This window comes from Lissotriton helveticus, chromosome 6, assembly GCF_964261635.1.
Source record: "Lissotriton helveticus chromosome 6, aLisHel1.1, whole genome shotgun sequence".
Classification (NCBI taxonomy): Eukaryota; Metazoa; Chordata; class Amphibia; order Caudata; family Salamandridae; genus Lissotriton; species Lissotriton helveticus.
Window position 1 is genome coordinate 1,277,385,593 of NC_136067.1, and position 25,488 is coordinate 1,277,411,080.

The following is a 25,488-nucleotide window of genomic DNA, read 5'->3' on the forward strand; positions in this document are numbered from 1 at the left end:
TCTTAGCCAGATATGACAGGGCACATTACGATACACATGAGACTCTGTTACAACACTTGCCAGATGAATATAAAGAGGCAGCAGAGATGCTCATACAAGAAGGGAAACTCATCTCAAATGCTTCTATTAAGTGTGCACTGGACGCAGCAGACACCGCGGCCAGGGCCATTAACACCAGTGTAATGTTGCGGCGACAAACCTGGCTCAGAATCTCCGGGTTCAAGCCGGAGATACAAACCACCATCCTAAATCAGCCTGTAAACCCTGATCACTTATTTGGACCTGAGGTGGACACCACCTTGGAGAAAATCAAAAAGGACACTGAAACTGCAAAGTCTATGGGGGCTCTCCAGTCGCAGCAGTTCACGGGTAGTTCTTTTCGTCGCTCAGACAATAGAGGTGTTTCCAGAGGCCAGCTCTCCCAGCAAACTCAGTACAATAAGAGTGGCGCGCAAACCACGTACAACAAACAAAGTAGAGGTGGCTATCGCGGAAACCGCGCCAAAGGCAGAGGTCGTGGCAACAGCTCCCGATCCTCCGCCGCCAACAAACAGTGACGCCTTGTCACTGCCCCCCGACCATACAACACCGGTCGGGGGGAGACTCCAGCAGTTCCTGCCAGTCTGGAAATCCATCACCACAGACAGGTGTGTCAGAAAGCTTATCCAGTACGGTTATTGTCTGGAGTTAACATCCACTCCACCCAACATACCCCAAAACACCGACCTATGTCCACAGAGCATTTGCACTTATTGCAGCAGGAAGTACTCATCATGCTGCAAAAAGGGGCAATAGAGCTCGTGCCGGTGGAAGAGGCACAGGAGTGTACTCACTGTACTTCTTAATCCCAAAAAAGGACGGGTCCCTCAGACCCATACTGGACCTCAGACCACTAAACCAGTACATTCTTTCAGAACACTTTCACATGCTAACACTGCAGCAGGTTCTTCCGTTGCTCAATCAGGGGGATTTCCTCGCAACATTAGATCTAAAGGATGCATATTTTCACATTCCGCTACATCCGTCACACAGAAAATACCTGATTCACCATTCAGAATCCGCATTACCAATTCAAAGTCCTCCCTTTCGGAGTGACTACAGCGCCCAGGGTGTTCACAAAGTGCCTGGCGACAGTGGCTGCACACCTCAGGAGACAAAACGTTCACGTCTACCCTTATCTGGACGACTTGCTTGTCCAAGCAAAGTCGGCCCAGCAGTGCGCCGCCAGCATGTCCCACACCATTCACCTTCTTCACGATCTGGGATTCTCACTAAATTACCCAAAATCACACCTTCAGCCCGCCCATGTACGGCAGTATCTGGGCGCAGCAATAAACACTCTGGCAGCCACAGCACAGCCAAATTCAGTGAGGATCAACAGCAATCAATTGCTGGTACAGAAATTCAGACCACAACACTCGCTTCCAGCACGAGTGTTCATGCAGTTGATAGGCATGATGGCCTCCTACATCTTCATAGTCCCGCATGCGAGACTACATATGCGTCCGCTCCAGGAGTGCTTAGCACATCAGTGGACTCAGGCTCACGGACAGTTGAGAGACCTAGTGTTGGTAACCAGTCGTGCATACAACTCTCTGCATTGGTGGAATCCACACAACCTTTGCAAGGGACGACCGTTCCAGGAGCCTGTGCCACAAATCATCCTAACAACCGACGCATATCTCCAGGGATGGGGAGCTCATGTACTCTACTACACAGTGCAGGGACTATGGACAACGCAGCAAAAGAAGATGCACATCAACCTCCTAGAGCTGATGGCAATCTTCATGGCAATGAAGGCATTCAAGGTACATTTGTGCAACAAGGTCGTGTTGATCCGGACGGACAACATGACGGCAATGTACTACATTCAGAAGCAGGGAGGTACACACTCTCCGCAGTTGTCTCATCTGGCTCAGAGCATGTGGAAGTGGGCCATTCAAAGGAACATCTTCCTCATGGCGGAACACCTCCCAGGCAAGGACAATCAGATGGCGGATCTGCTCAGCAGGTACAGCCACCAAATGCACGAGTGGGAGCTACATCGATCAGTACTCCACCCGTACTTCCAGCAGTGGGGTCATCCAGAGATAGACCTGTTGGCCACCAGGGAAAATGCCAAAGCTTTGCCGCCAGGTTCCCGCACCCACAGTCGCAGGGCAATGCGATATGGATAAACTGGTCGGGCAAATTTGCGTACGCTTTTCCCACAGCACCTCTAATACCGCTGGTGACACGCAAGCTGAAGCAACACTCGATGACGCTCATCCTGGTTGCTCCAACGTGGGCACGCCAACCATGGTACACCACGTTTCTAGAACTTTCCGTGGTACCGCATCAAAGGCTGCACCTCACACCCAGACTTTTGACGCAGAGCCATGGCGACATTCAGCACCCAGATCCGCAACAGCTCAACTTGGCGATCTGGCTCCTGAGGTCTTAGAGTTTGGCTACCTCAACTTGCCTCCAGACTGCATGGATATCATACGAGAGGCAAGAAAGCCCACCACCAGAGCATGCTATGCGGCAAAATGGAAGCGGTTTGTCATTTATTGCGTAGGCCACAACATAGACCCGCTTGACGCGTCCACGCACAACATCATTTGTTATGTTACATCTTTACAAATGCAATCTAGCATGTGCTTCCATTCGGATACATTTATCCGCCATAGCGGCTTATCTCCAAAACAGGCAGCATCTCTCACTTTTCAGAGTGCCTGCCATTAAAGCCTTTCTGGAGGGACTCAAACGAGTCATTCCTCCCAGGACCCCACCAGCTCCAGACTGGAACCTAAATGTGCTCCTCACCCGACTGATGGGTCCACCTTTTGAGCCTCTACATTCATGCGAGATTCAGTTCTTAACGTGGAAAGTGGCTTTCCTGATAGCGATCACGTCACTGCGACTTGTTAGTGAACTCCAGGCACTGACTATCCAAGAGCCATTCATACAAAGTCACTCCAACCAGGTGGTGCTGTGCACTAACCCTAAATTTCTTCCAAAGGTGGTTTCACAGTTCCATATCAATCAGACTATTGAACTGCCTGTGTTCTTCCAAAATCCGGAGACGGTGGCGGAGAGAATGCTCCACACTCTTGACGTCAAAAGAGCTTTAATGTATTACATTGATAGGACCAAAGATTTTAGGAAGATGAAACAACTCTTTGTTGCCTTTTCCGCACAACACAAAGGCAACCCCATTTCCAAAGCAGGTATAGCCAGGTGGATCGTTAAGTGTATTCAAATTTGCTATCAAAAAGCGAAGCGCACTTTAACAACCCCCCCCCCCCCCCCCCCCCCCAAGGGCGCACTCCACCCGCAAGTTGGGGGCCTCCATGGCTTTCCTTGGAAATATTCCTTTAGAAGACATTTGTAGAGCAGCCACATGGTCTACACCAGTGGTTCCCAAACTTTTGACTCCTGAGGACCCCCATTGAGTCACCACTGGAAGCCGGGGACCCCCAAGCAATTTGTATGAGTTAAATTTCAAACATTAACCCCTTGCACGCTCGTGACGGAACCATTCCCTCACGAGCCACGGTGGGGCTGTGCTGGGGACGGAATGGTTCCGTCACGGCCCGGCCGACGCGCCTGCGCGGCACGTTCTATTGAGCGGGCGGGGCCGTGACGGAACCATTCCGTCACAAGCACAGCGCCACCGCGGCTCGTGACGGAGTGGTTCCATCATGAGCATGGCAGCGTTGCGCGGCCCCCACTGCCCCCTAACGCCGCGGCGGTAGGTTAAAACAGTAATTCGGAAAAAATACACACATGTGCACACAAAACAAATACTCAAAGTACTAAGGATTTTGGGGCCAGATGTACGACCATTTCATTTAGCGCCTCGCAATTGGCGACACATTGTGAGTGGCAAATTGCGAGTCGCTAAATGAAATGTACAACAGTTTGTTTAACACTGTTTGGGATTCCCAATTGGGTCGCAAATTGCGAGGTTCATTAATATTAATGAGCCTCTCGCAATTTGCGAGCTCACTCGGAATGCCAGCCTTCCCAGCGATGATGGCCTGCTGGGCTCTGCAGGCCACCATGTCTCCGACTGCTTTGAAATAAAGCAGTTTAAAAAAAATGCAGCCTCTTTACCATGCATTTAAAAACAAAAAAGGAAATGAAATGTTTTAGTTTCATTTTCTAAGGGCAGGCAGATGTCCCTGGGACCACTGCCTGTCCTTAAAAAAAATATTTTGCATGCATTTGGGAAGGGGTCCCCTGGGGACCCCTTCCCATTTGCGAATGCATTACCATCTACTTGAAGTAGGTGGTAATTGCGACTGTTTTGCGACCGCAAAACATTTGTACATGGTTTTGAGACTCGCTATTTGGAAGGGAATGCCCCTTTCAAATAGCAAGTTGCAAAACCTATTTAGAGAGTCGCAAACAAATTGCGACTCGCGAAATAGGCTATGTACATGGCTCAATAGGTTTTTGCGTTCGCGCATATAAAAACAGATCGTACATCTGGCCCTTAGTATTTTATATTGAAGTAATACCCCCTCTGTCACATGTATTTCATTTGATTGTAGCATTTCTCATACCATTGTAGGATGTCAGAGAACTTTACATCACACACATATAGAGACATTGAATCATACAGTTAAATCAGTGTGTATATAAAATGTTTAAAGAGTGCTTGGTCTGGAAAAGCACAAACTCAGGATCCAGAGCATAACACAGTGGCTAGCATTGACTTTAACGTTAAAAATGTATTTCCACCCAAATATATCTTTTTAGCAGCATCAGGATAATGAATAACTGGGACAAAATATAAGTTACTAACTGGTACCATGCAGTTTGCAAGCAGCTCTTTGAAGACAGTTTATAGGTCCCTCTGCTAGATTAAGATTGTCACTTATGAATTGCACAGTAATAAAGGAATCTCTGTGACAAAAGCAGTGACCACGAACCTAGGCACATAAAATGCTGCTTTTTAAGATGCATGTTACACGTTCTTTGCAGTAGGCACATTAACCCTCTGTGCTACATTAGTTAAATCAAAGCTGCCACTGAACAAAACTCTTTCCAGCAGGTACATTAATCACTGGCATTCTCCTGACACTTTTATTGTTGCTGGAAAGCTGCTAATTACACAAGAAATGTTTATGTGCTTTTAAAACTGTTGCCTACGGACCCCCTGGGAATGTGTCACGGACCCCTGGGGGTCCGCGGACCACAGTTTGGGAAACACTGGTCTACACCACACACATTTACAAAACACTACTGTGTAGATGTGCACTCCAAACAGCAGGCAGCTGTAGGGCAGGCTGTTCTAAACACTTTTTCAAACTGCTGCAGCTGGCACAGGCGGCCGCCGCTAATGGAGGGACTGCTATATATTCTAAGCAATAGATATGAATTCAGCAGCCCACATGCCTCGAACCGAATATGCTACTTACCAGTATGCATCTGTTCTTGGCATGTAGGGCTGCTGACATTCATATCGCCTGCCCTCCTCCCCGGCGCCTGTAGCGGCTGCAGTACTTACACTTACTCTTGGCATGGTCATCACTCACGGTGTTACACTCCATCTTTGCCACAATGGCTAAAAACAATCTGGGGATGGAGTCGATGCCCATGCGCACTGTAGTCCAGGGGAGGAGCCACCTATCTTGTGATACTTCGACTCTTCCAGGACAACAATGTGCAATTATCCGGACCCAACACTAGCCGGCAATCTATGCAATAGATATGAATGTCAGCAGCCCTACATGCCAAGAACAGATGCCTACTGGTAAGTAGCATATTCGTTTTTTCATTTTTCTGATTTATTAAAAATACTCGGTAGCCAGGTCTTCCTGTGATTAACCAAACAATAGCACAGACTACATTATTTAAAACCAGTGTATTTCCTTTTTTAGGACAATATGAATCAAAGCTTCAGAGAAGGATAGTATTCACCTTTACCATGCCATATTGCGTGCACGTTCCCAAGGTGCCATTCAGAAAGCAAGGTTCTATGTCCACAAGTTCACGCTCTGATTAAGCATAGCCGCCTCGTGCACCAATGAGGGCATGCCGCTCACACTGCCGCTCGATTAACGTGTCATCAACCGTGAACACAAAAGGAGGCGACAGATCGATTTAAGGTCAGCGGAAGCAGTCTTAGGTACAAGCCTGATACATCATGTACAGAGGGGAAACAATGCTGTGTGCTGCTGTCTTTGGAGCAGAAGCTCAAAATCTCTTAAAAAAATACAATGGACTTTCGAATCTTGAGTTTTTGGCCAAAATATGCACTTCCAGCAGAGCGCGGGGTTGGCAAAACTGTGCTGGTGGCGCAAATTTCACCGCCCACCCCTAAATCTGGATATTAGGTGCACCTTTTAAGTACCAGCTTAACACCCAAATATAGCAATAAGCAACAGAGATGACCAGCTAACCATTGCAAAGTGCCTTTCGCTATGCAGCGTCATGTCACGTTTTTATTAACTTTTTAACCGTTTGAGGTAGAAACTATTTTGGGTGGGATAAAATCTGCAGAGGATAATGTGGCACATCTATAATTATGCCAAAAGTGCTGCACCTGAACAATCTCACAATTCCAGTTCCCCTGAGAATATGGAGTCTTTTATTGTGTGGACAGCGGAGCATCTGTTAAGCTGATCATCACAAGACTGCTTACTGACGTTTTGTAAGACTTTTTTCTGCAGTGGCTTGAAAAGCAAAAGCTCTTTACTATTAAGCAGAAGTGAAAAATCTATCAAAAGTGCGAGTGCTTGCACACCTGGCAGAATGAGATTCTTCCTTTGGTTAGGGAGAGTAAAAAGAAGGAAACTTTGTTCTATACTTTTGATCAAGTGTTTATGGAGGACCACCTTTAAGTTCCCCCCCCCCGCACCAGAGCTGTCCTGTTCCTTAATGCCAAAAGTCCGTTCCTAAACCGTCGTGATGGATGTATACTGTTCCTTCCACTCTGAACACACTCCCTCCCAAGCCTGTGACCTCTTCGAATTACTCTAGCTGCTCGCTTTCGTACTTTTTATGCGTATGCCCTTGGAGTGGTTGGGAGGGGAACAAAGGTGTTCTTCTCACACTGGCAGATGTGCTGCATCTATGCCCCCTGATGTTTATTTTACTGCCATGGGCATCCACAGTTTAACTTTTTTTGACTGTATAATCCTGACTGCAGTACAGGTCTCAACTGAACGTTGATATTCTGTCCCTTTTTTCACAAATATGTTGGTGTTGCACCATACGTAGGACTTGATATAAATGACAAAGTTGTCTCACACCATTAATATTGAAAGGCAAAATAGTGGCACTGAGTTGTTAACATGTCTCCTGTGTTATGGACAGCTGGCATGTCTGCAAGCATGGCTGAAAAACACGGACAGGCTTCGAAGGTGCAGGCCAGAACTCTGAACATGCCCTTTACCTTGGAGTAGTATTGAGTATGGAGATGTGCTATAAAACTTATTTCTCCTATCCATTGCTTCAGTTACCTGGTAGTTTTATATACGCTTTCTAGGAGGGCTGGCACTCAAAATCTACTAACATCATTAGGTGCATTGCAGTTAAAAGAAAACATTGTGTGGGAGGCCTGTACCAAATAAGTTAAATTAATACATTTTTTTTACACTTGTGGCTTAAGATGTCTGCTTTTTCCTATCCTCACTGTGAATAATTTGAGGGGCTTTCTTAAAGGACGCCAGTGATGGATAATACACAAAGTTCATTTAGGCATATGATACAGCACCCTCAGGAAGTCTCTCCTAGCAAGATTTGTTTCAGGAATGTAGACAGCCAGACTCTAGAAGAGCTATTTCCAGACTGCATTACTGCTTGTTCTGATGTGCAAAAAGCTTAACCTTCTACAGTGCGGGAGAAAATGCAATTGTGAAAGCAGACACCTGTCTGCTTAGGGCTAACGCTCACGGACTTTCCCCTACACACACTGTACAGGCAGTTGCCTCCCAGTCAGTTCATTTTTTAGCTTGTGAGAAGTATGTCAGAACACGAGATGCTTGCGCACTTTTTTTAAATTTAATTTTTGCTCCAAATTTGGCGTTTTTCCAGTGCTCAACATCTTTTTCACCTTTCTGCCATTCCTTTTTTGTTGAAAGCTCCTCCTTTGGGTGGAAGACACCCCACAAGGCACTTTCAAGCTACACATAAAGGAATTCTGCCAGTGTCCCAAAGGATATTAAAAGACAAAGAATGTATAAGGCTGTGAGTCTAAGTTGGGGGACATGAGGATTGAGGGCCAATAAGAAAAAAAAGCTTAAAAGTTCTGTAGCCTGACAGCAGAAGAAAAGAGGTCAAATAGGAAAGCAAGACATTGCCAACTATGTTCACATTATTCCAAGCCAACGTCTCCGGTAATTATGGTGATGTCACTGTCTGAGGCTTTGGCCCAATAATCTCCGTCAAAGGATGGCTTGGTATAGACGTCCGTATATTGGCACCATAGAAAACAGAAGGACCGCTTTGACATACACTCCCTCGATGTCCTAGGTCAGCTGTGATGCGAACTCATTCACCAACCGAGATGTTAAAAGAAGACTCCTTGCCTTTGATGGAAGATTAACAGAGTAGTTGAATCCTCTGAACTACCTGCAACGTGCTACTGTCTTGGCCACTCCTAAGCCAGATGGTTAGCTGATCCACCTTGTTTGGCCAGCATGCTGAGGGAAAGATACTCCAAATGAAAAATTAGGCAGACACACACTGATGGCTGTGGGCATAAAGGAGACAAACGTTTTAGGCAACCGTATAAAACACAAGGGGAAATAGTACTCACGGATGGTTCAAACCCTAGGCTGGCAGTACAAGCTGCAACATCAGAAGCCAGACTAGAGGTATCCATTCCAATTCCGCAGGATAACACTCGTCGGGCAATAGACTGACAGCCTAACCCTCCCCATCACTTTCCCTACCTCTGGCCATTTGCAACTCCAATTGGGGTAGGAGGGAGAGTATCACGATATCTGGAACAGTGGAAGCAGAGACTGACAATTCAGTGCTGAATGTTCAGTCCTATATAAGCAGTGTTTCAAGTCAAAACCACTGCCAGTTCCTACAAAAACACCAGCAAGCACTGTATTAATATCTTGTATAGAGCGTCTGTGCTTAAGAAAAGTGTAATAAAGGCCATAGAACCACTGCAAAGTGGACCAAGTTTGTTAATGATTCAAAAGCAAGATCTGAATCTGAAATATAGACCTAAGTTTCAGATGTTGACTCTGCACCAGATCTGTCAACAGTTGAAACCGAAAGAATGGATGTATGCAATAAAGCTGTAATACGCATTTCCATGTTTCCAGAACAAAGCCTCACAGGAAAAACCTGATTTCTAATTAGGAACTCACATTTCCAATACAGAGTTCTGTCATTCACCCTCAAATCGCTACCTGAATGTTCTGTCCAGTGACCGTAGTAGCAACTCTCCTATGAAGGTAAGGAATTTACCTGGTAGACTGGCTTATCAAAGAACATGGCAAATCAAAAGGGAAGCAATACTTCAAAAGGGCATCCATTTTACTTCGCAGTGTCTCAAACCAGTGCAGCGTCTATTCTATCTGGGGGCCATTATGGACACAGTGGAAGCAAGAGATGGGGAGGTAAGCGGTTGAGGCTAATCTAGCTGAATGTGCAAAAGATCTAGCTGTGGGCACTTGCTAGGGGTCTCGCCTGCACATTTGTGCCACTCTAAATCAGCCAGCAGACTTCTCCACCGCAGGCACAATGACAAAGTAAGGAAACTGACAACTATGTCCAGTGTTCTGAAGTTAAATTCAATGGGCAGAAACTCGAAATGACTCCGGCAAAGAGGTTTATTAGAACATCAGACTGGCTACAGATATATCCAGGCAAAACCAAAGGAAATGATTGGACGGAGCGTTGACAATACAAGCACTCTTTCTAGACACACACCCCCCCCCTCCCCCCCGTCAACTGATCTGGGTTTAATCCATCACCATTCTTTAGCCCACTCTGCCACCCCGGTTCAGACATGGCCATATGCAAATCAGTCTGACCCTGTGCCACATGGTAACAGTCCAGCCCAAACTGCCAAGCCATGCCCTCCCTGGACCGGAAACAAGCTTCCCAGGACCGGTTTCTGGCATTGCAGCCGTCAGCTGGGCTTGCTTGAATCCAGTGGCAACGTGAGCAAGGGACTCACGTCTGAGCATACCCTGCCAACTTATGGCGAACAAAGCAAAACCAAAGGAAATGATGAACGGAGCGTTGACAATACAAGCACTCACCCCCAGTCAACTGATCTGGGTTTAATCCATCACCATTCTTTAGCTCACTCTGCCACCCCAATTCAGACATGGCCATATACAAATCAGTCTGACCCTGTGCCTCATGGGAACAGTCCAGCCCGAACTGCCAAGCCATGCCTTCCCCAGACATGCTTTATCAGTTAACACAAGAAGATGCCTTACAAGCAGAGTCTTCTAACCAGACTTTGGGGGAAGAGCCAACCTCTAAATTTAACATCGTAAATTTGGCTCACAGCCCCTATAATTGGACAGTACAGACATTTGAACTTGCTGAACAGTGTCAGAAAAATCTGAAAGATGCAGAAGTTCCTTGGAAAAATACATAAAAATCTGTTCCACTTGCAGCAGGGAATTCTGCTAACATTTAGGGCTTCCATGACGATTCCTACAATGCAGAACTAGTACAATCGAGTAACATTTTCTGTGCTCCTAATAACTTTTCTTACTGTCTTTAGTCTGTATTCTTTATAGTATATTTCCATTTCCACCCTATTGCACAGTAACCTGCTGGTTCATTTCAACACTGAAGTAATCCAGACTTGATGCTTCCTCCGTATGCTTAACACCCAAACTAAGGTTAGATGTCGGTCAGCAGCGATTTTCTCTACTAAGCAATATGTTCGAGGCATATGGGCTGCAGATGGTACATTTATGAATAGATCGCCATCTGGTGTTGGGCTCGGATGATTGCACTTTGTTTTTCTCTTGGAGAAGTCTTTGTCGTCATAGATGACTCCTCCTCTTGGTGTTAGTGCGCATGGGCATCGGCTCCATCCTTAGATTGTTTTTTTTCCGCCATCGGGTTCGGATGAGGATCGAAGCGCTCCGGACCGACTTCAACAAAGAAGGTTATAACCGGCGCGTAATCCTTTCCAAATCGACGGTATCTTTATCGAACGCGACTTACTCCATACCGACGCGGTTCGAAGGACGACGACTACGAGAAACTCGACGTCCATGGAAAGGACTCCATTCAAAAAATGTCCAACGTGTGGTGCTAAGTTCCCACACAAGGACCTACACGAGGTGTGCAACCTCTGCTTGTCCCCTGAACACGAATCCAGGGACTGTGAGGCCTGTGCAGCGTTCTCTTCAAAGTCGACGATTAGAAACCGTCGAGCCCGAAGACACGAGGTATCGAGAATGCAGTCACGAGCAATCCTGGAGCTGTTCGAGGACCAGCACCCAGAAGAGGAGGAAGAAGAGGCCGACGAGGCGGGGTCAGAAGCGGACGAGTCCGACGTCGAGGAAATCGACGTCCAACAAACCGTGAGTGACGACGTCCCTTTACCAAAGAACAGACCCCGCACGGTGTCCACCACGCCCTCGAGCCCGGTCAGACAACCGAAAAAAGTTTCCAACGCCCCGCCTTCGAGCCCGGCAACGAAACAGAAACCGAAACACTCGGTCTCCCATCATAGTGGTTCCGGTTCCGATAAACGGACCACATCGACACCGAAGCACCAAGTCAAGGAAAGCTCGAAGTCGAAGCAGTCCATGTCGACACCGAAGCACGCTTCGGCGCCGAAAACACCCTCGACACCGGGGACATCTTCGATACCGAAGAAATCGGATCCGAACAAAATCTCGGCACCGAAAATACAAATGGACATTCAAAAGAAAAAACACCTTTCGGAACCGAAAACTACGGTACCGACACAGGAACACGGGACTGATCCTAAACAAAAGACTTTGTTTATTGACCCAAAGACTGGCAAGGTAGTCACAGAACTACCTAAAAAGAGGAAGAATGAACATTCGGACGACAAGACTCATCCGAAGAAGAGAACAATGGGGACGAATACAACTCCTCCCTCTTCTCCCAAACCTCACACACCATCTTCTCCTCTTCCTCACAATAGGCCAAATATTCCTCCCACACGACCATCTACACCTACAACAGATGTAGAGAGTGACACAGGGGAAGGGGAACATCCTGGGGATGACGAGGACACAATCCCAGAGGAGGCAGACCCATGGGAAGAGTATAATGTAGGGTCAGATAATGATACCGACCCTGAATCATATCCCTCAAAACCCTCACCTCCTGATGACAATACTGGGTTTGCACAACTCATTACTAGAGCAGCAACATATCATAAGGTAGACCTACATACAGAACCTCAAATACAGGACTTCTTATTAGAAACACTACCTACTGCACAAAGAACATCAGGAACACTACCAATGCTTAAGGGCCTTCTCAGTCATACATCAGAGATCTTCAAGGACCCAGTGAGGGCTAGGGTATTGAACCCAAGAATCGATAAAAAATATAGGGCAGCTCCAAAAGACCCAATATACATTAAAGGGCAAATTCCTCTAGACTCACTAGTGGTCACAAACGCTCGCAAGAGAGCAAACTCTTTATCTACAGGAGAAGCTCCACCTCCTGACAAAGAGTCCAAACTAATAGATGCCTCTGGCAAGAGAGTAGCATCTCAAGCGGCAAACAGTTGGCGCATAGCTAATACGCAAGCGCTACTTGCAAGGTATGACAGAGCGCATTATGATGAATTAGAAAAACTCATCACACATCTCCCTAAAGAACATCAAAAGAGGGCAGATCAACTCATACAGGAAGGGAAGTTAATTACTAACACTTCAATAAAGTGCGCCCTAGACGCGACAGAAACTGCGGCAAGGTCTACAAACACAAGCATCATGTTAAGGAGACATGCATGGCTCAGAGTATCAGGGTTCAAACAAGAGGTACAAACATCGTTACTGAACCAACCTTTTGATGGGAAAACACTTTTCGGCACAGGGACAGATGAGGCCCTAGAAAAGATGAAGGATACCGAAACGGCTAAATCAATGGGAGCATTGCAACAGCCGACACAAAGAGGTTCCTTTCGTAGATCCACCTATAGAGGGGGATCCAAAAATACAGGTACAAACCAGCATCAAACCTCTTTTACACCTACATCACCCAGAGGTAATTCGAGAGGTAGCTACAGGGGTAACAACAACAAGGGTAGAGGTCGCGGAAACAACAACAACCGCAACTCTCCAACCCCAAAACAGTGACTTCATAAAGCTTCCCCCAGACCATATAACACCGGTCGGGGGACGCCTATCACAGTTCCTACCTGTCTGGGAAAACATCACATCAGACAGGTGGGTAAGACAAATTATCCAACATGGTTATTGCCTAGAACTCACAGCTACCCCACCAAACATCCCCCCCAAACAGCGTCCAATGAAGCAAGATCACCTGACACTGTTAAAACAAGAAGTACTATCACTGCTAGAAAAGCATGCCATAGAGAAGGTTCCACAGCACCAACAAGGAACAGGAGTATACTCCCTATACTTCCTAATTCCCAAAAAGGACGGGTCTCTAAGGCCAATACTGGACCTAAGACCTCTCAACGCATACATAAATTCGGAACATTTCCACATGGTCACGCTCCAACAAGTACTTCCTTTACTGAAGAAAGGGGACTTTCTTTCTACACTGGATCTAAAAGACGCTTACTTTCATATCCCTATTCACAAAGCCCACAGGAAATACCTCAGGTTTGTGGTAGAAGGACAACATTATCAGTTCAAGGTCCTTCCATTTGGTGTCACAACGGCACCAAGAGTGTTCACAAAATGCCTGGCAGTGGTAGCAGCTCACCTAAGAAGACAACAAATTCATGTCTTCCCATACTTGGACGACTGGCTAATAAAGGCCAGGTCACAAGAGGAATGTCTTCAAAACACACAAGACAATTCAGCTACTACACCAGCTAGGGTTCACGGTGAACTACACAAAGTCACACCTACAACCAAACAAGGTTCAACAGTACCTGGGGGCTACTATAGACACAGAAAAAGCCAAAGTGTACCCCAACGCAGTCAGGATCCAAACAATGCTTACAATCATTCAAAGATTTCAGCCGCAACACTCACTAACAGCAAGAGTGTTCATGCAGCTATTAGGCATGATGTCATCCTGCATACTGCTAATACCATATGCCAAACTACAAATGCGTCCGCTACAAGAATGCTTAGCGACACAGTGGAATCAGGCTCAAGGGCAGATTACAGATCTGGTGTTGGTAGACGACCGCACACACCGCTCTCTGAAGTGGTGGAACATAACAAACATTGCCAAGGGGCGGTCGTTCCTAGAACCAATTCCACAGGTGACAACAGCAGACGCATCGCTCACCGGATGGGGAGCACATATGGACAAATACACAGTACAAGGAAGGTGGAGTGTGCAGGAAAGAACACTGCACATCAACCATCTAGAACTACTAGCAGTGTTTCTAGCATTGAAAGCCTTCCAGATACATGTTACCAACAAAGCAGTCCTGATCAGAACAGACCACATGACAGCAATGTATTATATTCAAAAACAGGGGGGGACGCACTCTCTCCAACTATCCAGACTAGCACAGGAAATTTGGAGATGGGCCATTCCTCAAAACATCTATCTGTTAGCCGAACACCTACCAGGAGTCCAAAACCAGATAGCAGACATCTTAAGCAGACAGTCGGAACAAATACACGAATGGGAACTGCACCAACAAATACTGCAGCCATTCTTCCAAAGATGGGGACAACCAGAGATAGACCTCTTTGCCACTCATCAGAACGCAAAATGCCAAAACTTCGCGTCCAGGTACCCACATCACCTGTCGCAGGGCAATGCGTTATGGATAAATTGGTCAAACAAATTTGCATACGCTTTTCCCCCTCTCCCACTAATTCCATTAGTGGTCAGGAAGCTGCAACAACACTCAATGACCATGATACTAGTGGCACCCACGTGGGCAAGACAGCCGTGGTACACCACGCTACTGCAACTCTCACAAGTGCCACACCAAAAATTACGAATTCTACCCATGCACCTTACACAGAACCATGGAGAAATAATGCACCCAGATCCAACTCAATTGAACTTAGCGATCTGGCTCCTGAAATCCTAGAATTTGGGTACTTAGATCTACCTCCAAATTGCATGGAGATAATTAAACAAGCGAGACGTCCCACCACTAGAGCATGCTATGCAGCTAAGTGGAAGAGGTTTGCTATACACTATACTAATAACAATATCAACCCTCTGGACGTATCAACAAAGGAGATTATTTGCTACTTATTACACTTACAGCAATGTAATCTAGCGTACACATCTATCAGAGTACATCTAGCAGCTATAGCAGCGTACCTACAAAACAGGCAACACATCACTGTTCAGAGTACCAGCTATAAAGGCATTCATGGAAGGCCTTAAAAGAGTCATTCCACCAAGATTACCACCTTCACCAGTCTGGAACCTCAACGTAGTACTCACCAGACTAATGGGGCCACCCTTCGAACCTATGCATAGGTGCGAAATACAATTCCTTACATGGAAGGTGGCTTTCCTTATAGCCATTACCTCACTCAGGAGAGTAAGTGAATTACAGGCATTGACAATACAAGAACCATTCCTACAATTACACCAGAATAAAGTGGTTCTTAGAACAAACCCAAAGTTCTTGCCTAAGGTAATCTCAGCATTCCACATCAATCAGCCAGTGGAATTACCAGTCTTCTTTCCAAAGCCACAAACGGTGGCAGAAAGGGCTCTACATACACTAGATGTCAAAAGAGCCATTTTGTACTACATAGAAAGAACACAAGACTTCAGGAAAACTAAACAACTATTTGTAGCATTTTCCACAACACATAAGGGCAATCCTATCTAAAGCAGGCATCGCTAGATGGATTGTAAGATGTATACAAATGTTACATCAAAGCAAAGAGAACATTAACTGTTCCTCCTAGAGCTCATTCTACACGAAAACTAGGAGCATCTATGGCATTCTTAGGGAACATTCCCCTAGATGACATATGTAGAGCAGCAACTTGGTCTACACCACATACATTCACAAAACACTACTGTGTTGATGTACAGGCTGCACAACAAGCCAGAGTGGGCCAAGCTGTATTAAAGACTTTATTTCAAACAGTTGCGACAGACACTGCCCATATGCCTCGAACGGAATATGCTACTTACCAGTATGCATCTGTTCTTGGCATAGAGGGCTGCAGAGTGGTACATGCCCTCCCAGCCTCCCCGGAAACCTGTGTCTGTCCCAACATTATCTTATTTAGATACACTTACATGGGCATATCTTTATGTACTATACTACACTACTCCATCTAACCCTACTATGGCAAAACAATCTAAGGATGGAGCCGATGCCCATGTGCACTAACACCAAGAGGAGGAGTCATCTATGACGACAAAGACTTCTCCAAGAGAAAAACAAAGTGCAATCATCCGAGCCCAACACCAGATGGCGATCTATTCATAAATGTACCACTCTGCAGCCCTCTATGCCAAGAACAGATGCATACTGGTAAGTAGCATATTCCTTACTGCTGCAATAGGCTATTCTACATCCCCATGTGCTCCACTTTAGAAAAAGTAAATAGCTCCATCTACATCCTGGTAAGCTTATTATGAAGAATCTACACTCCTCAGTCGTCTTAGGCTTTACAGGCATGCAGTTTTTTTGTCTACCAAGGTCCTGCTACAAACGCTTCTTTAGTTTTTAATTCATTAAATAAAAGAGACTATTCCCTCCCCCTTAAAGAGAAAGTGTTCCAATGGGTGTGCAAACCAATGTGATAATATCTTTTTATCCAGGAGTTTTACTGGCAGCTTCCAAGACTGCACACATTCAGTTTTTTCCATACTATGTCTTCTATTCCATAAAGGTTCCCAGTTTTACAACCTTCCATATATTAATAGTCAACATTTGTCTACATTTACTTAAAGGGCACATAATGTGCTTAACCAACTTTGGATCAGGAAAGAATGCCAATTATATCAAGAATCTAATTTTGTTGCTCTTCCTGTTACGTAAGGTCAATAGCCCCCTTTGGGATGTGCATCAGCGGTTAAAACTGGTTACCTGCCCTCTTTTTATCCCTGCCCATGTGTTTTTTGCCCTTTTAACAGATTTGTATCTGGCCCATTATAATTTGGATATAGATGTTTTTTAGATTTCACAGATCGACTCGCAGGTGACAAGTCACATGCACAGCTATGTGCCGTGAAGCTTATGATTTTCTGTGTATGTGGATAAAAAGTATGTGAAATGTAGTGAAACAGACTAAAGAACATACGTATGTGTTTTCACTGCCCAATTGAGTGATCCTCCTGATTAGCTAAAGAATTAGTAATCACCCCCCCAAACATCTTTTGTTCCTTTTACTGCCATGTTACAAGTTGTCTTAACTTCTGTTCAGCTTTGTTTTAGGAGCTCCTTAAGTAAATTCTACATGGTCTTTGTCTAACACAAAAATCGCAACATTTGTTTTAGTGAAATGTTTTTAAAAATATACTCTTAAATACACGTGATGTTTTACAAACATTTGATTTGTTTCCAACAGATGGATCAAACCCTTACACCTTGAAGCTGTGCTTTTCTACATCGTCTCATCTATAAAGACCGCAGCAAAGCAATCAATTGTCCTGTTTCACAATTCCCCATGATTTTGCAGGGGTTTACAGTATTGAAACAAATGTTGCCTTCTCTCTCAATTTTTTTTTTTTAACTAAACAAGTGTTGAGAAAAGCAAACCGATTTTTATTTGCCTCTCCAAGCCCAAGTTTGTTGGATTGCTGCCACGTGCTTTTGTGAATTCCATTGTAGAATAACATGCAGAAGCTTGCCCTTTTTACCATGCTGATGTTTGCTTTAAATATGTGTTTGTCTTATTTTAAGAACCTGAGAAATCTTACCTGGTAAGCAAAATGGTGTAAGCGGATCATTGTGAAATGTTTGTTAGATATTTTCAGTATTTAAATAATGCTGCAAATAAACATGTTGAACACTTGGTCTTTTGGAATTTTCCTTATTTGTCCAGCTATCTTAGTCACAATAGGTATGACTATTCGTTAGCAAGGAGGGTGGTGGAGGGTTGTAATATAAATGAGGAATAAGATAAAGGGAATGACCCTTATGGGTGTAATAATCTTTCCCTAAATGCTGATTAAATGAAATGAGACTGATCTGTGCAACTGGTTTGAGACCTCTGACCTGCAGCTAGGAAGAGAGCACTACACACTGAGGGGATGCGATTAGTCTTGTGTACGTAGTCAGGGCATATGCTGATTGAGGAGCTAGGCATAAGCTGACAAATTAAATTATTCAACAGATACTATGGCAGCTCAGATATCCTTAAGTAGCCATATTGGCTCCTTCCCGGTCTGGAAGGATGAGTAGGCCAAAGGAGGCTTGTCAATCTAATTATCCGGCAGAGACTTAATCTCTATTATCCAGTATTATGTGTATCTTTCATAGATTCACATGCCTGAATCATTCCCCGTCGTCGGGGTGGGAGTCCCCGGTAAATAAATATAGTAATGTCACATGGACATATACTTAGTACTAGGCCAGAGGCCTCACATTAGTAGCCTATCTAGGTCCTTATGTAAAAAGGACCAAACTTTGGCCAGTAGCCAATCAGCTCCTATCACCCTCCTGACCTTCCTGGAAGGAGCCCTTGTCCCTCAGATTTTCTACCGCATGTCGTGCTGAAGGGAGTCTCCACTGAGCTCTGCTCAGGTTTTTTCCTATATCTTTGGATTTTATCCTTTTATTCTTCAAGTTTTGGTAGTGAATATGGCTACTACTCCTAAAAAAGGGCTTTTTAGACCCTGTGCCTCTTGTAGTAAAATGAGGTTACATATAGAGGACAAACATGAAGATTGCCTGTATTGCCTCTATCCTCAGCATTCTGCCAAGGAATGTAAGATTTGTCGCACTCTCCCGGTCAAGACGTTGAAGGACAGGGAAGGGCGACTGCTTCTGTGGCTCCAGAGACTAAAGAACAAAGAGCAGGTAGTCTCCTCAGGTGAGAGCGAGTGTTCCTTCAGGAGCTTCCACTCCGCTTCAAAAAGGCCTGGGCAGTCATCTCCAGATCAGTCGGTGGCGCCTCCTCACAAGAAGCCAAAGTCTGTTGAGTCATCCTAAGGTCAAGCCTTCTCTTCAGATGACAGAATTCAAAAAGCCTGCTATAATGTCGTCTAGCCTGCCTGTGACGTTGTCGACAGTCTCCATTTCGACATCCACGGCGTCTACTTTCTCCATGGCATCGACTTCTACCACGTCGACGATGGGTAGGTCAATATCCTCTGTCATTCCTGTCATAAAATCGTCGTCGTCGCCTTTGACAGCGCTCCCGTCGACGTCTGCTTCATAATCGACGAAGGCAAAGCTTCCAGCGTCGACGAAAATCCCATCGTCGACGAGGACTTCCTCGTCGACGAAGATCCCATCGTCGACGAAGATCCCATCGTCGACGAAGACACAACCGTCGACGAAGGTACAGCCGTCGGCGAGGACTCCGTCGTCGACAAGGTCGTCGACGAGACCGTCGACGACGAGACCGTCGACGGCGCCGTCGACAGTGGCGTCGTCGTCGTCGAATGCTGCAGTGTCGACGCCGCCGTCGACTAGGACGTCGTCGTCGTTGACTAAAACATCAATGAAAATGAAAACACCTGAAACATCAAAAATAGTAGACGCTACACCATCAACGGACACCGCGTCAAAGGATTTACACTCCAAGGGCTCTCCCTCATTGAAGTATACATATACACACTTTAAAATGTCGTCATGTTTGGTCACACCAGAGATGACCTCACCCAGCAAGGTCCAACAGTTGTTGCCAACGCAGTTTTTAGACACGGAAGATCCAGAAGATCAGTCCATGTTTCCCATAGCATCCAGTCCCTCATCTCAACATCAAAATTCATGAGAGTTCGGACTGTGAAGATTTTGAGGAAATTACAATTCAAGAATCAGTTCAAGAGCATACCACTGTTCAGCCTATGGTGTGCCTTCCAGCTTCAATTGTTTCTGACCTACAATTTCTAATTTCAGATTATAAACCAAGATTTCCATCATCTGCTCCTGCCTCTGGAGTACAGGAAACACCAACTCCTAAACATCGACAGCGGCCTCTCCCGTGGGATGTGCATCAGGAACAAGAGACATTTCCTCCTCAAAATTCTACGGATGAGGAAGAATATGAGGAAGAAGTGGGAATTGATGAGGACCAGGATGAAGAAGGCGAAATACATGATGACGATGATATGGATTCTGATTATAATGCTAACCCAGATCCAATATCCCCAGACCAAGTACAGGACGATTCAACCCCTGAGGACTTAGGGGGATTCCATAATATCGTAGGAAGAGCGGCTGCAAGATTCAACATCCAAATAGCATCGGAAACGAAGGACTGTTTTCTTCATGATTTCAAAGAACCCTTCAAGAGATCAGCTCGCTCCATTCCAGTAATCGATTACATATGGGAGCAAGGACAAAAAAAATAAACTCCTCTCTCTCTCATTCCAGTGCCGGCTAGACTTGAAAAGAAATACAAAGCCCCAGACACTGCACCCGCATGTTTGACTGGTCAAACTAAACCTGATTCAGTTATATCTCAGGCCGCTCAGCGGAAGTCCAGCAATCCGTCAGCGAAGATGACCGCTCCTCCTGATAAAGAAGGAAGAAAGCTTGATGCCATTGGCAAGAGATTTTCCTCCATGTCCGCCCTATCAATCAGGGTTGCAAATTCTCTGGCTTTACTAGGTCGCTATAATCGACAGATATGGGCAGATATAGCCCCATATCTGGGGGCGATTCCAGAAGACCAGAAAGACTAGGTTAAAAAGATTTTGCTGGAGGGTGAACGCTCTGCTTCAGAGATGATAGAGGTGGCCCTGGATATTGCTTCCACAGGGTTCCGTCAATTGGCGGGAGCAGCAGTTTTAAGGCGCCAGGGCTGGCTTAAAGCCACAGCATTCCGGCCTGAAGTGCAAGCCAAAGTCCTCGACATGCCTTTTGATGGGGAGCGCCTTTTCGGTGAACATATTGATGACATGCTGCAAGGCATTAAGAAGGATACCGAAACGGCGAAAGCCCTAGGCACTCTACAATTCAAGCAGAATTCCTTTCGAGGCTCCAGAGGTCGAGGACAACAGTCTCGTGGCAACTATCAAGGTTACAAGTCCTCTTATAATTCTTCCCAGCAGTACAAACCTCAATATCAGCAGAGGCAACAACAACAAGGACAATCCTCATATAACAAGTCGTCCTTTCGAGGAAGAGGAGGAAAGAAAGACAATAACAGACGTCAATGACTGCTTTCTCCAGCTGGCCTCCACCTCTTCTCCACAGTTCGTAGTTGGAGGAAAAATTACCAACTTCCTTCACAATTGGAAGAAAATTACTACAGATCGTTGGGTGTTGCAGTTAGTCCGCTTCGGACACACTCTGGAGTTTCTCGAGCATCCTCCTCCAAATCCACCATGTCCGGCGCAACACAAAAATCTAAACATACTTCAACAGGAACTCTTGCTAATGCTTCAGAAAAAAAGCAGTGGAAAGAGTTCCTCGTGAACAAAAGGGGAGAGGATTCTACTCCCGATTCTTCCTGATCAGAAAAAAGGAGAAGAAGCAGTGGAGACCGATACTGGATTTGAGAAACCTAAACCAATACCTCAAGAAGCAGTCTATTTGTATGGTTACCCTTCAGGAGGTATTACACCTGCTCAATTCAAAAGACTATATGGTATCCTTGTGTGGAAAAGTAAATTTTGCCATGTTCTGTGTCCCTACGCCTCATCCATCATATGTTATGTGTGCATGACCAATATGCATATGTTATTCCCCATGTCCGATTAATGACGCAATTACAGTTGTGTCCACCTCTGGTATGTTAGTTTCCAGTCCTCGTGAATACTACGAATATCAGGCCTATGTAAAGTAATGTTGCCACGTTTCCCAGTGTGCACGTTATTCCATTGTAAAGTCCCCGTTTCCAGGCCTCAAAAGGGCCCGGACCACAGATTCAGCTCCTGTCTCCTGAAAGCCTCGCTGAGGAGCGATACAGCCCCCACCTGTATCCTCGACCCTTCACTTACTTCCTGCCTCGCAGTGCCCGGTGCAGCTTGGCTCTGCCTCTGAGTCTGCCAAAAGTATGTTATAGTTCCAGCTATCAGTTCAGTCCTCCTTCTGCATTCCTAAGCTACTGAACTGTATCAATAGTTTCCGTCATTGTCTAGCCTTCTCGTCTCCACGTTAGAGAAATACTGTATTTAATAGTCATTTAATATTCTTCATCACGCACTTCATGTAGAATAATGCATGGTCCAGTCTTAGAATCAAGTTAGCTTTTCCCCTCATGACTTCTAGTTTATATCAACATGTTCCCTAAACATCAGATACCAGATAGGGTTTAGGTACATGTCGCTCCGACCCTCCAGACTCTAGTCTCTGCTCCTAGCACAGAGTTCGTAGCCCCCAGCTTCTCCTAGTAACACGTCATTGCTAGTTTTCGCGCACCATTAGGTTAGAGGTCCCGGCTCCTTAGGTAGCCCCCTCCTATGTTTCCGCCCATTCATGACATATTCTGTTACGTTTGCATCACATGTCTATGTATACTCCCAGTTACACCTCTTTTTACTGTTATCTTTCGCGACTGCTACGCGTCACGCCTTCTGCTCCACCCACTGCTACGCCTACTGCAATGTAATGCTATGTGTTCGCGCTATGTATATATGCCTGTGTTTTGTTATTGAATGTTAGCGCGCTCATCCCAGACCTAGCCCCAGCAGCTGCTGGGCCTCTTTTCCCCTGTTGGGCCCCAGTTGTCCTGCTGGGCCTTGTCATTCTGTTCCTATGCAGGTTGTCCTGATCCTGTCCTTATGCTGTAATAAACCTGCAGAAACTCCTACTACCTCGAATCTTGACTCTTATTTTATTGAGCTATCTGTTATGCTATAAGTCTAGTCAAAAATAGGGTATTATTTATTTATTTACCACATAATGGCGCCCGAATAGGGACTTGCCCTTTCCCCACGCGTCGGTGAAGCCACGCCGACCCCCTGACCCTCTGCAGTCGTGACGGAACTCTTCTGCGCAGTGGCAGATATTTCTGCTCAAGTATCCCTCAGGCCCACGGAGGAGACGGAGGAGGCGGTCCAGCATCCAAACGAGAGCCCAAGCCGAGAGTCCAAGGTCCGAGGTATCCGGAGGCCCACCTGTAACTGAAGTCCGAAGTCCGAAGTTCGTCGTCCGTCGTTCAGTCCAGTCCGAGGCCTTCCGTTCCGTGCTGCCCGGTGAGTACCATTGCTGGGGTAGTATCTAGACAGGACCAATCTAAATTGACTCCTGGTCCGTGGGTTGGTGGTGCCCAGACTCACAAACAAAGTGTTCACCTAGGTGGATACGGGTCTTGATGCGTCCCTTTATGGGACCGGTATGTTCCGTACTGTTACAGCAGTGCATCCAGTAACTCTAGTCTGTTCCGTTCTCGAGAAAATCTGTTCTGTTTCTATTTTCAGTATTTTCAGGTAATATTCTGTTCGAACTGTTATGTTATGATATTGTTTAATGTAATTCCAATGTCGTGGTATGCCTGAATTGTTTTCCCAATTGTTATTGTTCTTCGTATATTGTATTGTGTTCCGATTCAAGTTTACAATGCCGCTCTTTTCCAAGTTACGACAGTTAAAAACTAGAAAGGGTCTGTTAGAGGAAGCGGTTCCTGTCCCGCCTAGGGACAGTCCAGGTCACTTTATGTATCAGAAACATGGCATAAGCGCCATATTGTATCTAGATTTATGGGTAGAGTATACCAAACAGTTAGAAGAAAAGTATAGATGGCCCGTATCGGGTACATGGGATGCCGAATGTATCATGCGAGTAGAAGAAGCATTATGGAAAAAGAAAGCCAGACAGTCACAGAAAGATGCCATCGAGTTATGGCGTAAGGAAGCTCATAGAAGAACGGAAAAGGAAGTCAGAAAGTCAGAGTTAAGTAGAGAATCCCAAGAACGAGCCCAAGAGAGAGAATTGATCGAGATGGGTGAACAAGTCAAAGCCGAACAGTCAGACAGACAGAGGCATGCCCTTATTAAGGGTATGTATCCTCTTCTTGCCGAAGGTTTGCCAAAAGCGACCCCAGAGGCATCCAGTAATTTCCCGCCACCATTAGTTCCGACCAAGCTACGTCACAAACCGACCGCAGCTGATATTTTTATTTCGTCCTATCTGGACGACACAGTCCCCGAATATGCAAATCCTGTTCGCGCTCCGCTAGTCCCTGTAAATCAGGCACTTCCCGCTCTTCCAGACATCGGAGTACCTGTTACGGTACCCCCGGTCCAGCCTACAGTTCCATTTCCCACTCTGCCAGGACGTAGAGCCTCAGTAGACGACTCCAGTTTAGGGGCCGTAGGAGGAGCTACTCCTCAAACCCCGCCGCCACACAAGCGTTTATCAGCACTCGAATTACATGTCAAGCATCACAGCGTACTCCTAAAAGTAATAAGTCTGTTACAGAAATCAGGCAAGCCCTTAACAAATGTGTCTATGATCCAGTTCCAGGCGAATATACTATGGTTTTATATTCCTTACGTGTAAGGAGAGTGACCGAGTATCTAGTCACCTTACCGAATATGAAAGAAGATCTAGACAGAATATATCGTTTCATCCGTACAGGGGATGATCCAGAAAGTATTGGCGAGATTATGTCTCAAAGGAAAGCCGAGATTCAGCTCATGATATTAAAGTTCCTGATCAATTGTCTAATAAGAGAACAAGATTACCCGTCTAAAGATCCCGCCGAAATGAGAATCCTGACAAGGTGGAGTGATAATATAGCCGAGGGTAAGCACAAGACCGTCAGTGCCATGGAGAGTATGTACAAGAAAATTCGTAAAGAAATAATAAGGTTACACGACCAGCGTAAAGCAGCACAAGTAAGCGAGAAAGAAAGTATCTCTGATCCTGAAGAGGAAGAGAACGAGAATCCCGCCAGAATAGCGTATGTAGGAATCTAGATTTCCAGATCGCCATTTACGTCTAGAACCCAAGTCTATTTTCCATCTAGCACCAGAACAAGGTTCTCTAGAACAAGTATTTCAAGCTACCGATCACATTCTGAAATCACGAATCGGTTACAGTGAATTAAGTACCATGCATGAACAAGAACTAGCCCGATCAGCAGTCCGATGGATTACTGATTCTACCACTTTTCCAGACGAAATAGTGGCACAAATGTTTCTGAAACTGCCCCCAGCCGAGCAACGACTGGTGGGTATGTATATGATCCAGCACCTCATTACTCTGTATGAGGGTCAACATTCTGATCCAGGTCCGTTACATGATGTCCTGAACGAGTTACTCCAGTATAGATGGAGAGGTCTAGGTACCGATTTAATTAGTGTCATTCT

The 25,488-nt window shown here is 45.6% G+C and overlaps 1 protein-coding gene across 1 annotated transcript in view; it reads left to right on the plus strand.

Annotated features, from left to right (window-relative positions):
- HNRNPLL (heterogeneous nuclear ribonucleoprotein L like) overlaps positions 1–18,074 on the plus strand; it is a 90,019-nt gene extending 71,945 nt beyond the window's left edge. Inside the window, exon 13 of the mRNA XM_078649020.1 lies at positions 17,628–18,074. Coding sequence (XP_078505146.1) covers positions 17,628–17,683 — 56 coding nt within the window. The 3' untranslated portion in view covers positions 17,684–18,074. The remainder of the gene's footprint in view (positions 1–17,627) is intronic.
- The last annotated feature ends 7,414 nt before the right edge of the window (positions 18,075–25,488 follow it).